The 13,535-nt window shown below is 44.5% G+C and overlaps 2 protein-coding genes across 3 annotated transcripts in view; one reads left to right on the forward strand and one right to left on the reverse strand.

Moving 5' to 3' along the window:
* Positions 1-13,535, reverse strand: part of TBCD (tubulin folding cofactor D) — a 648,429-nt gene that overhangs the window by 74,661 nt on the left and 560,233 nt on the right. The gene's annotated exons all lie outside the window — the stretch shown is intronic.
* The window catches only part of LOC140065137 (uncharacterized), a 56,391-nt gene continuing 44,623 nt past the window's right edge, over positions 1,768-13,535 (forward strand). Inside the window, exons 1-5 of one of the 2 annotated variants that reach the window (XM_072112675.1) lie at positions 1,768-2,374; positions 7,982-8,062; positions 8,189-8,368; positions 8,452-8,575; positions 8,659-8,756. In XM_072112675.1, coding sequence (XP_071968776.1) covers positions 2,354-2,374; positions 7,982-8,062; positions 8,189-8,368; positions 8,452-8,575; positions 8,659-8,756 — 504 coding nt within the window. In that variant the 5' untranslated portion in view covers positions 1,768-2,353. The remainder of the gene's footprint in view (positions 2,375-7,981; positions 8,063-8,188; positions 8,369-8,451; positions 8,576-8,658; positions 8,757-13,535) is intronic. The other variant, XM_072112674.1, reaches the window with a different exon arrangement.

Genomic DNA, 13,535 nt, shown 5'->3' on the forward strand with positions numbered 1-13,535 from the left:
ATGCACCCAGACTAGGCCCCTACTTCCCACAGGCCCTATAGCTGATGGCAGGAAACCAGGTGGAACATGCCATACAGTTGAGCCAGGCCTTGGAAAAGGTCCGCAAAAGTGTTTCTGATTCCTTTTTCAGATCCAGACAGAGACCTCAGGACGCATAACAAGAAGCCCGGAGACTACGTAGTGGTAAAGAGACACCAGAGAGAGAGTCTGGAGCCTCCCTACGACGGTCCTGCTGACCAGTGCCACGTCTGTGAAGCTAGAGGGAAGTCAGCACGCTTCCCACACTTACTGTTGCAAACTTACTTCTTGCTAGCTGGTCTCTTCTGACTGACTGTATGCTCAGGGACACCCCAACCATGACTATCACTGTATCTATAGGGGTGACCAGGATGCCCCCAGGGTAGGAGACTTTACCTACGGTTGGTGCAATGACAATGACCTTCTATAACACTGACAGCACAGGTAACCCTGTATTAGCAGTGTCTGATGTGTACAGGATTTGTGGGGATAGGAGAGTCAGGTCTGGCCTAGAGGCTGGGAAGGTGAGTGTACGGTGATAACACTTGTGTATTACTTCCTCGTGATCCCCAGGGATAAGTTTGATCAAACACATAAAGTAAAGGTAGAGAATCCCAAAGGATTCTGGAGGTCTGAGAGAAGCACCTAGATGCATGTAGCCAATAGTATTAGACTCCTTTGTGTGCTTACATCCAATAGTATAAAACAAGAAAAAAGAGAAACGCCGGCTCACCCGTACCACCGGTGTAGATAACAAGTCCGCACTCCAATTCACGGCAGGTGCTCCGGAAACAGGCCTCCGTCCACAGGCCCAACAAACGTGTAGGAAAGGTAGATTTGGATCCAGCACTCTTATGCCAAACACGGAGACGGTCCAATGCAGAAAAAATGATCCTTTATTGAAGATAAAATCATGCGGACACACAAAAGCTGATTGTAAGGGATCCCTTACAATCAGCTTTTGTGTGTCCGCATGATTTTATCTTCAATAAAGGATCATTTTTTCTGCATTGGACCGTCTCCGTGTTTGGCATAAGAGTGCTGGATCCAAATCTACCTTTCCTATACATCCAATAGTGTTACATTTCCTGGGTGAGAACACCCAATTATAGTTGCTGCTTTCCTAATTACTCGCCTTATGTAAAGTGCCTTATGGTTTTCTATAAATGTCGGCCCCTCAATAAACTTATCAGTCTTGTTTGCTAACTTCCTGCAAGGACAGGTCTTGTCTTTTCTTTCAAGTTAGTCAAATTCCAGCGCTGGACACAGACTCATTTAATTTGAAAGTCACATTACAATGATTAGGGGTTTGAGCCCCAGATAAAAATCTATAAGACCATAAATAGTAGAAAAATGAAATCACAGGCCGCGCTCCATGATCCAAGTTTCAGCAGAAGGAGAAGGTTATTGTGGATGTGGTAACATTTCGGAGTGTAACCTCCTTGTACAATATAGTGTCTTATTTTGGGGTCTCAGTTTTGCCCAGGGCCCCACATGTTGGGTTTGTCACCTGCCCCCTTCTTATGTAGTGACCCCGCACTGATCACTGGTCACCTCTGAGGCTCCTGATCCTGATATAATCAGCACATCACTGCCGATCACTGATCTCATCCCATGGCCCCTCCCTGTACATGGAGTCTGCTATTATTTATATGTCCTCATGCACACGACCATCCGCTTCTATTATGCGCGGTATGAAGAGCTTTATATGTGCATTGTACCTGTGGACTGTGCAGAGTGCGACCCATTCACGAAATGTGTTTCACGTTCTCCATGAATCTGGCGCCCCTGCAGTGCTCTGACAGAGTGCAACAACTTTCTGTCGGACACTGCATAATAAATGTGGCGCAGATGTGTAATGCGGCTGTGTAATGCAGATGTGTAATGCAGATGTGTAATGTGGATGTGTAATGCGGACGTGTAATGCGGGTGTGTAATGCGGATGTGTAATGCAGATGTGTAATGCAGATGTGTAATGCAGATGTGTAATGCAGCTGTAATGGGCTTCTGTAACCTGTCTTTAGTGATAATGAGGTCCCTGGTGACGGGTTCCCTTTAAGCAATGCATCACTGTGATATCTGCCCTTTAAGGTGGCGGCTCCAGTTGTAAAGTTATTCCCTATCTACAGAATAACAGAGTTTGGCTTCTTTCCCCTAGTAAGATATGTAAGATGTGAGGAATAATACTAGCGCTGTGTATATGGTGTACAGTGACTCTCCTCCACAGCACAGCCTGGAAAATGACTCCTCCCACTCACGTGACTGATCACATGGTCATGACATCATCACAGGTCCTTTACACACTAGAATTTGGCATCTCTGTGTATTATACGGGATGGCACTGCCCGGGGAGGAGGTATGTGCGGTATCTGTCGGGGCCAGGGGTGAACCTAGCCTTTCTGCTGCCTGAGGCGAACTATAGAAAAACGCCCCCCTCCATATATGTAATATATCAGGGAGTGTCGGGACTAGACAATCATATTGGTTTAATGTGAAAATAAAGCAATGCAAAATCTATAGTGTGCCACCATGTACTATATAATAGACACAGCGAGCTACCACAAAGAACAAAATACATACAACAATCCGCCATATAATATAAAATTAATACAGCGTGCCCCCACATACCATATAATACATACAGCGTGCCCCCACATACCATATAATACATACAGCGTGCCCCCACATACCATATAATACATACAGCGTGCCGCCACATACCATATAATACATACAGCGTGCCGCCATATACCATATAATACATACAGCGTGCCGCCACATACCATATAATACATACAGCGTGCCGCCATATACCATATAATACACACAGCGTGCCCCCATATACCATATAATACATACAGTGTGCTGCCATATACCATATAATACATACAGCGTGCCCCCATATACCATATAATACATACAGTGTGCTGCCATATACCATATAATACATACAGTGTGCTGCCATATACCATATAATACATACAGCGTGCCGCCACATACCATATAATACATACAGCGTGCCCCCATATACCATATAATACATACAGCGTGCCCCCATATACCATATAATACATACAGGGTGCCGCCATATACCATATAATACATACAGGGTGCCGCCATATACCATATAATACATACAGCGTGCCGCCATATACCATATAATACATACAGCGTGCCGCCATATACCATATAATACATACAGCGTGCCGCCATATACCATATAATACATACAGCGTGCCGCCATATACCATATAATACATACAGCGTGCCGCCATATACCATATAATACATACAGCGTGCCGCCATATACCATATAATACATACAGCGTGCCGCCATATACCATATAATACATACAGCGTGCCGCCATATACCATATAATACATACAGCGTGCCGCCATATACCATATAATACATACAGCGTGCCGCCATATACCATATAATACATACAGCGTGCCGCCATATACCATATAATACATACAGCATGCCCCCATATACCATATAATACATACAGCATGCCCCCATATACCATATAATACATACAGCATGCCCCCATATACCATATAATACATACACCGTGCTGACATATACCATATAATACATACAGCGTGCCCCCATATACCATATAATACATACAGCGTGCCCCCATATACCATATAATACATACAGCGTGCCCCCATATACCATATAATACATACAGCGTGCTGACATATACCATATAATACATACAGCATGCCCCCATATACCATATAATACATACAGCGTGCTGACATATACCATATAATATATACAGCATGCCGCCATATAGTATACTTTACATGGTGGCACGCTGAAGGTACACACATACATACACATATATAAACAGTAGATACAGCAGATATACACACACACACACATATATATATACATATATATATATATATATATATTATATATTACACACATACAAACACACAGTCACATCTATACATACATTCATACACACACATATATATACATACATAGAAGTTACCTTAACTCTTTTCTTGTTTTCTCGTCTGCCTTGTCCTCCGGTGGGGGTGGGGGGACGTGGGAATCAGAGGGGGGGGGGGCAAATCGGAGCCCGGGGGAAAGGGGGGGGCGGAATCGGAGCGGGGGGGAGGAGGAATCGAAGCGGGGGGGAGGGGGGCGGGTGCTACCGGCGCAAACATTGGGCTGGGGCGGGTACCTGTGCCGGGCGGGTCTATGTGATAGGCGGGCCGCGGTGGGAAGTGTCGGCCGGCGCGCAGGAACATGTGCCGGCCGTGGGGGTGGATGGAGGCTGCGGGGCAAGTGTTGGCAGGCGCGCAAACACATGTGCCGGCCGCGGGTGGGTAAATGTGATGGGCGGCGGCATGGGCGGGGAGATGCGCTGGCCGCACAGATGGATGTGATGGGCGTGCCAGCCGCGGGTGGATTTGAGGGGCGGGCGGCGGGGCAAGTGTCGGCCGGTGCGAAAAAACATGTGCAGGCAGCGGGCGGGTGGATGTGAGGGGCGAGGAGATGTACGGAACACATGCCAGTGGGAGGGAGCCCGACGCCGCTCCCTTGCCTAGCAGGAGGTGCGCCGCCTGAGGCGAGAATCTCAACTCGCCTCATGGCAGGTGCGCCCCTGGTCGGGGCTCCCGTGCGTCCAGTAATGGTCAGTTGAGGACGTAGATAAATGACAGGATGGGGGCAGCAATCATAAGTTTTAGGGATCAGATCTCACCTATCGGTGGAGCAGAAAGTCAAGCACAAGTCCATTAGATAGTAAGAGAGTGTGAGAAATTACCGGGCGCAGTACTAAGGCATCTCTGACGCTCTCGTACACTGTCTATTAGAGTGTTAGCCATAGCCGAGCCATGTCCAGTAACTTCTCACTCTCTCATAGACAACAAATGGAGAAGCAGGACACTCAATCAACCTGCTACTAGTATGGCGCGCGCCGAGCCCTCTCTATAGCCGGTAAGTCTTTGCTCCATATTGCAGCAAAGGCTTACCGGTAACACCCGTGATCGGTGCTAGCACCGATCGTGGGTGTCTTCACGTCGATCGCCGCCGGCAATGCTGCCGGTGGCTTCAAATAGATCGCAGCGCATGGGCGCTGCCATCTTGCCGCAGATCGCCGCTCCCCGATGACGTCACGGGGAGCGGCGATCCGTCGCCATGGTAGCCTCGGCTGTTCCGAATACCCGATGCTACTTCGTTTTAACCCAATCATTACAATGTGCTATCAGCACATTGTAATGAATAAGGAGTAAAAACCCCATATACTGCCATACTGCAGTATGGCAGTATATGATAGGATGAATCAGACTACCTAGGGTTAAAGTACCCTAGGGAGTCTGAAAAATAGTAAAAATAAAAACAAAAATAAAGTAAAAAAAAAAAAAAAAATTAGAATAAAAAAACCTAAAATTTCAAATCACCCCCCCTTTCCCTAGAACTGATCTAAATATAAATAAACAGTAAAAATCATAAACACATCAGGTATCTCCGCGTCCGAAAATGCCCGATCTATCAAAATATGATAACGGCCTTTCACTGCGTTTAACCCCGTAACGGAAAATAGCGTCCAAACTCGAAAATGGCACTTTTTTGCCATTTTGAAAAATATTAAAAAAAATTTATAAAAAGTGATCAAAAGGTCGTACAGTCCTAAAAATTATAGCAATGAAAAAAATGACACTACCCACAGCTCCGTACATCAAAGTATGAAAAAGTTATTGGCGCCAGAAGATGACAAAATAAAAAAAAATATTTTGTACAGGAGGATTTAACTTTTTTTAAATGTATGAAAACATTATAAAACCTATACAAATTTGGTATCCCCGTGATCGTACCGACCCAAAGAATAAAATAGAAATTTGGGGCGCTCAGTGAAAGCTGTAAAATCCAAGCCCACAAGAAAACGTTGCAAATGTGTTTTTTCACCATTTTCACTGCATTTGGAATTTTTTTCCCGCTTCCCAGTACACGCCATGGAATATTAAATACCGTCACTATAAAGTGCAATTTGTTACGCAGAAAATAAGCCGTCACACATCTCTTTATGTGGAAAAATAAAAAAGTTATAGATTTTTGAAGGTGGTGAGTGAAAAATGGGAGTGAAAATACTAAAAAAGGCCAAGTCGTCATAGGTGAGAGCCTCGCCAGTCACACTGTTATCCCCTATCCTGCGGAGAAGAAATAATAATATAACATAATATACTCCCCTCTGAGGTTACTGAATGATTTTACACCAAAATTTCCAGGAAAAGCTAAAAAAGCAGATGAGGTTGAAATAGACGCAGGTCCATCAATTCCAACCTATTGGAGTAAACTAATGTTTTTTTTCTCCATAACCCATGAGACTTTTATTCTCAAGAAAGGCGTCCAGGCCTCTCCTGAACATGTACAAAGCATCCGCCATATCAACCTCCTGCGTGAGGGAGGTCCAAAGTCTCACTGCTCTTACAGTAATGAATCCCTGTCTATGGTGATGGTAGAACCTCCTCTCCTCTAGGTGTAGAGGATGCCCCCTGTCTATGGTGATGGCAGAACCTCCTCTCCTCTAGGTGTAGAGGATGCCCCCTGTCTATGGTGATGGTGGGACCTTCTCTCCTCTAGGTGTAGAGGATGCCCCTGTCTATGGTGATGGTAGAACCTCCTCTCCCCTAGGTGTAGAGGATGCCCCCTGTCTATGGTGATGGTAGAACCTCCTCTCCTCTAGGTGTAGAGGATGCCCCCTGTCTATGGTGATGGTAGAACCTCCTCTCCTCTAGATGTAGAGGATGCCCCCTGTCTATGGTGATGGTAGAACCTCCTCTCCTCTAGGTGTAGAGGATGCCCCCTGTCTATGGTGATGGTGGGACCTTCTCTCCTCTAGGTGTAGAGGATGCCCCTGTCTATGGTGATGGTAGAACCTCCTCTCCTCTAGGTGTAGAGGATGTCCCCTGTCTATGGTGATGGTGGGACCTCCTCTCCTCTAGGTGTAGAGGATGTCCCCTGTCTATGCTGATGTTAGAACCTCCTCTCCTCTAGGTGTAGAGGATGTCCCCTGTCTATGGTGATGGTAGAACCTCCTCTCCTCTAGGTGAAGAGGATGCCCCCTGCCTATGGTGATGGTAGAACCTCCTCTCCTCTAGGTGTAGAGGATGTCCCCTGTCTATGGTGATGGTAGAACCTCCTCTCCTCTAGGTGTAGAGGATGTCCCCTGTCTATGGTGATGGTAGAACCTCCTCTCCTCTAGGTGTAGAGGATGCCCCCTGTCTATGGTGATGGTAGAATCTCCTCTCCTCTAGGTGTAGAGGATGCCCCCTGTCTATGGTGATGGTAGAACCTCCTCTCCTCTAGGTGTAGAGGATGCCCCCTGTCCATGCTGATGGTAGAACCTCCTCTCCTCTAGGTGTAGAGGATGTCCCCTGTCTATGGTGATGGTAGAACCTCCTCTCCTCTAGGTGTAGAGGATGCCCCCTGTCTATGGTGATGGTAGAACCTCCTCTCCTCTAGGTGTAGAGGATGCCCCCTGTCTATGGTGATGGTAGAACCTCCTCTCCTCTAGGTGTAGAGGATGTCCCCTGTCTATGGTGATGGTAGAACCTCCTCTCCTCTAGGTGTAGAGGATGCCCCCTGTCTATGGTGATGGTGGAACCTCCTCTCCTCTAGGTGTAGAGGATGCCCCCTGTCTATGGTGATGGTAGAACCTCCTCTCCTCTAGGTGTAGAGGATGCCCCCTTGTCCTGGGTATGAAGTAATTTTGCATATGATTTACATTGGCTTAAATTCTTTCCTTTTAGGTTTGGACAGATCACAGTCCCCATTATGGTCGCGTGCACATAGTAATCTCAAAGATTGCAAAACTTTTTTCAAATGAATTAAGATACAAAACTATTATAGAGACATCAGTATCTCTTCACTTTTCGAAAAAAAAATTTATTTTGGAATTTGTCACGTTTACCATTGGATCATTTTCTTTGCTCTCAGGATCAGACAATGGAGAGAGACACGAGGGTGGAGAGAATCTTCCAGCTCACCCTAGAGATTCTCTTCTATATTACTGGAGAGGTGAGAGATTGTGATGAGGTCACATGACATCATTATCTATGGGAATAACAGATGATAGGACTGGAGAGGTGAGAGATTCTGGAAATGTATGGAGGGAGATTTATCACTGTGTCTCTCCATAACCAGGATTACACAGTAGTGAAGAAGACCTCTAGTGGGCGCTGTCAGGCCCCTGTGTATGAAGGACGGGGGAGAACCCTGAGCCCAATCCCGGCTCCTCCACCTCACCCCCTGATACATGATGACATCAATGAGCAGAAGATCCTAGAAGTCACCCACAAGATGATGGAGCTGCTGACTGGAGAGGTGACACTGCTGGGAATGCTGGGACATTATACAGTAACGCTATGAAGGGATCTGGGTGATGACGGGATCATTGTGTGTGTCAGGTTCCTATAAGGTGTCAGGATGTGGCTGTCTATTTCTCCATGGAGGAGTGGGAGTATTTAGAAGGACACAAAGATGTGTACAAGGACGTCATGATGGAGGACCACCAGCCCCTCACATCAGCAGGTAATAGACAGGACTAAATCCACACGTCCTTTCATTATCTGTATGGAAAGAAGGAATTCAGTCTCTGGATGTGTTTCCTACAGGTAGATCCAGTAAGAGAACATCACCGGAGAGATGTCCCAGTCCTCTTCTTCTACCACAGGATTGTTCAGAGGAGAAATATGTCCCACAGGATCATCAGGTAGATGGAGATGAGACTTCATGACATCTTCTCTGATCTGTGGAAGTTTATTGTAAAATCCCATGTCTAGTCTATGTGTCTGACTGCTGGAGATTGCAGTTTGATGTAAGGAGACAACATGGAGGATTTATGGTGGAGACCTGCAGATATTTGCGCTGCGCCTCCCGTCAGGTCATATTTGGTTGTTATGATTAATTACAGATCTTACATTATCTTCTAAATCCTCCTCTGTGACTTCTCCATCGTCTGGTGACTTCTTACAATATTTGTTCCTCAGTTTGTGTATCAGGGTGAAGCTGTGAAGAATATTACTGCCCCAGAGACATATGTGAGGGGCGATGAGCGATGTAAGGAGGAGATTCCTACAGGTAACTGTCCAGGTGAGTAGTAACCACTAGATAAAGCAGAGACGAGTGATAACACAATACAGAACATGGAGACATAGGGCCACATGTATCACTCGTGTTTTCTGTTGTTTTTGCACCATTTTTGCGATTAAACGCCAAACTAGCCTTGCAGCAAAAATAACCAGCTTCCCCTCATTTTTCTCACCAATTTAGATGTTTTGCTGCGCCTAATGATATTCGTCACTTGCTATTTTTTCATTTAGGCGCAAAAAACGAGCGCAAAAACATTCAAGCCCGAAGGTGGCGTAAACTGAGAAGTGACACTGAGCCCCTTTGCAGAACAGCTCATTTGTAGCAGCAAAGCTCAGCCAGACACTAGAACATATAATAGACACATTACATACACTGCAGACACTAGTACAGATAATACAGACACTACATACACTACAGACAGTAGTACAGATAATACAGACATTACATACACTGCAGACACTAGTACAGATAATACAGACACTACATACACTACAGACAGTAGTACAGATAATACAGACATTACATACACTGCAGACACTAGTACAGATAATACAGACATGAGATACTCTGCAGACACTAGTACAGATAATACATACACTGCAGACACTAGTACAGATAATACAGACATTACATACACTGCAGACACTAGTACAGATAATACAGACATTACATACACTGCAGACACTAGAACATATAATACAGACATTACATACACTGCAGACACTAGTACAGATAATACAGACATGAGATACTCTGCAGACACTAGTACAGATAATACATACACTGCAGACACTAGTACAGATAATACAAACATTACATACACTGCAGACACTAGTACAGATAATACAGATATTACATACACTGCAGACACTAGTACAGATAATACAGACATTACATACACTGCAGACACTAGAACATATAATACAGACATTACAGACACTGCAGACACTAGTACAGACAATACAGACATTACATACACTGCAGACACTAGTACAGATAATACAGAAACTACATACACTGCAGACACTAGAACATATAATAGACACACTACGTACACTGCAGACACTAGTACAGATAATACAGACACTACATACACTGCAGACACTAGAACAGATCATACAGACATTACATACACTGCAGACAATAGTATAGCTAATACAGACATTACATACACTGCAGACACTAGTACAGATAATACAGACATTACATACACTGCAGACACTAGAACATATAATAGACACACTACATACACTGCAGACACTAGTACAGATAATACAGACATTACATACACTGCAGACACTAGTACAGATAATACAGACATTACATACACTGCAGACACTAGTACAGATAATACAGACATTACATACACTGCAGACAATAGAACATCTAATAGACACACTACATACACTGCAGACACTAGTACAGATAATACAGAAACTACATACACTGCAGACACTAGAACATATAATAGACACACTACATACACTGCAGACACTAGTACAGATAATACATTCACTGCAAACACTAGTACAGATAATACATATACTGCAGACACTAGTACAGATAATACATATACTGCAGACACTAGTACAGATAATACATATACTGCAGACACTAGTAAAGATAATACATATACTGCAGACACTAGTACAGATAATACATATACTGCAGACACTAGTACAGATAATACATATACTGCAGACACTAGTACAGATAATACATATACTGCAGACACTAGTACAGATAATACACACACTACATACACTCACCGGCCACTTTATTAGGTACAACTGTCCAACTGCTCGTTAACACTTAATTTCTAATCAGCCAATCACATGGCGGCAACTCAGTGTATTTCGGCATGTAGACATGGTCAAGACAATCTCCTGCAGAACAGATCATACAGACATAACATACACTGCAGACACTAGTACAGATCATACAGACATTACATACACTGCAGTCACTAGTACAGATCATAAAGACATTACATACACTGCAGACACTAGAACATCTAATAGACACACTACATACACTGCAGACACTAGAACATATAATAGACATACTACATACACTGCAGACACTAGTACAGATAATACATTCACTGCAAACACTAGTACAGATAATACATATACTGCAGACACTAGTACAGATAATACATATACTGCAGACACTAGTACAGATAATACATATACTGCAGACACTAGTGAAGATAATACATATACTGCAGACACTAGTGAAGATAATACATATACTGCAGACACTAGTACAGATAATACATATACTGCAGACACTAGTACAGATAATACATACACTGCAGACACTAGTACAGATAATACATATACTGCAGACACTAGTGAAGATAATACATATACTGCAGACACTAGTGAAGATAATACATATACTGCAGACACTAGTACAGATAATACATATACTGCAGACACTAGTACAGATAATACATACACTGCAGACACTAGTACAGATAATACAGACACTGCAGACACTAGTACAGATAATACATATACTGCAGACACTAGTACAGATAATACACACACTACATACACTCACCGGCCACTTTATTAGGTACAACTGTCCAACTGCTCGTTAACACTTAATTTCTAATCAGCCAATCACATGGCGGCAACTCAGTGTATTTCGGCATGTAGACATGGTCAAGACAATCTCCTGCAGTCAAACCAAGCATCAGTATGGGGAGGAAAGGTGATTTGTGGCCTGTGAACGTGGCATGGTTGTTGGTGCCAGAAGGGCTGGTCTGAGTATTTCAGAAACTGCTGATCTACTGGGATTTTCACGCACAACCATCTCTAGGGTTTACAGAGAATGGTCCGAAAAAGAAAAAGCATCCAGTGCGCGGCAGTTCTGTGGGCGGAAATGCCTTGTTGATGCCTAGTCTGATGAGTCTCTATTTCTGCTGCGACATTCGGATGGTAGGGTCAGAATTTGGCGTCAACAACATGAAAGCATGGATCCATCCTGCCTTGTATCAGCGGCTCAGGCTGGTGGTGGTGGTGTCATGGATCCATCCTGCCTTGTATCAGCGGCTCAGGCTGGTGGTGGTGGTGTCATGGTGTGGGGGATATTTTCTTGGCACTCTTTGGGCCCCTTGGTACAACGCCACAGCCTACCTGAGTATTGTTGCTGCCCATGTCCATCCCTTTATGAGCACAATGTACCCTGTAACATCTGATGGCTACTTTCAGCAGGATAATGCGCCATGTCATAAAGCTGGAATCATCTCAGACTGGTTTCTAGAACCTGACAATGAGGTCACTGGACACAAATGGCCTCCACAGTCACCAGATCTCAATCCAATAGAGCATCTTTGGGATGTGGTGGAACGGGAGATTCGCATCATGGATGTGCAGCCGACAAATCTGCGGCAACTGTGTGATGCCATCATGTCACTATGGAGCAAAATCTCTGAGGAGCTTCCAGCACCTTGTTGTATCTATGCCACGAAGAATTGAGGCAGTTCTGAAGGCAAAAGGGGGTCCAACCCGTTACTAGCATGGTGTACCTAATAAAGTGGCCGGTGAGTGTACACTGCAGACAGGAGCTGCAGACACTATTTACAGTTCATCACCTTCTATTTACAAAACATTCTGCAGAATCCTGAGCTCAGAGCAAGAGAGAAGAGCAAGTTTGCAGAATGTTGCAGATACGACATACAAGTGTCCCCCATGTAATTCTGCACAGTATCACCAGTGTATCTGAGGGTGCAGAATTACAGGGGTGCAGCAGGAGACCAGCATTGGGGGATCCCCTCCAGGAGAAGCCACTGCTGAGGAGGTCACTGGGTGCTGGGTGTCACACACCTGGGTGCTGCTGTGAGTGTTATCTTCATTCTGGGCTGTGGGAGAAGCAGAGAGGAGCTTGTAGCAGGATCACATGTAAGTGCCTGAATCTAACATTGCGCCGAAACTGCGCCAATATTGTGCCTTAACTGTGTTAAAGTAAAGTGATTAATAAGAGGCAGAAAATATACTTATCACAGATGGTTGTAGCTTGTGATAATTCTGGCAAAACAGTGCGCCAGAATTTAGGCGCAACTACTACACTTAGGCGCACAAAAGTGATAAATGTGGCCCATAGACTAAGAAAAGCTGGAAGGTGGAAGCTATGAGGGTCAGGAATACTGCTCACCAGGACCTCGGAGGAGGAGACTGAGATGTTACATCAGTAATAATACAGAACCTTATGGTAAGCAGGAAAGTCATAGCCACCATGGGCAGACAAGAAATGCTGCATGTACCCGGATTGCTGATATCACACAAATGTCCTGTGATACATCTTCAGAGTTTTCTTACCACAACCAATGATAAGGTTATATTTTATAATCTGTTTTATCCTTTACAGATGACAACACCAGGAGCTCAGA

Source organism: Engystomops pustulosus, chromosome 6 (assembly GCF_040894005.1).
Source record: "Engystomops pustulosus chromosome 6, aEngPut4.maternal, whole genome shotgun sequence".
Lineage (NCBI taxonomy): Eukaryota > Metazoa > Chordata > Amphibia > Anura > Leptodactylidae > Engystomops > Engystomops pustulosus.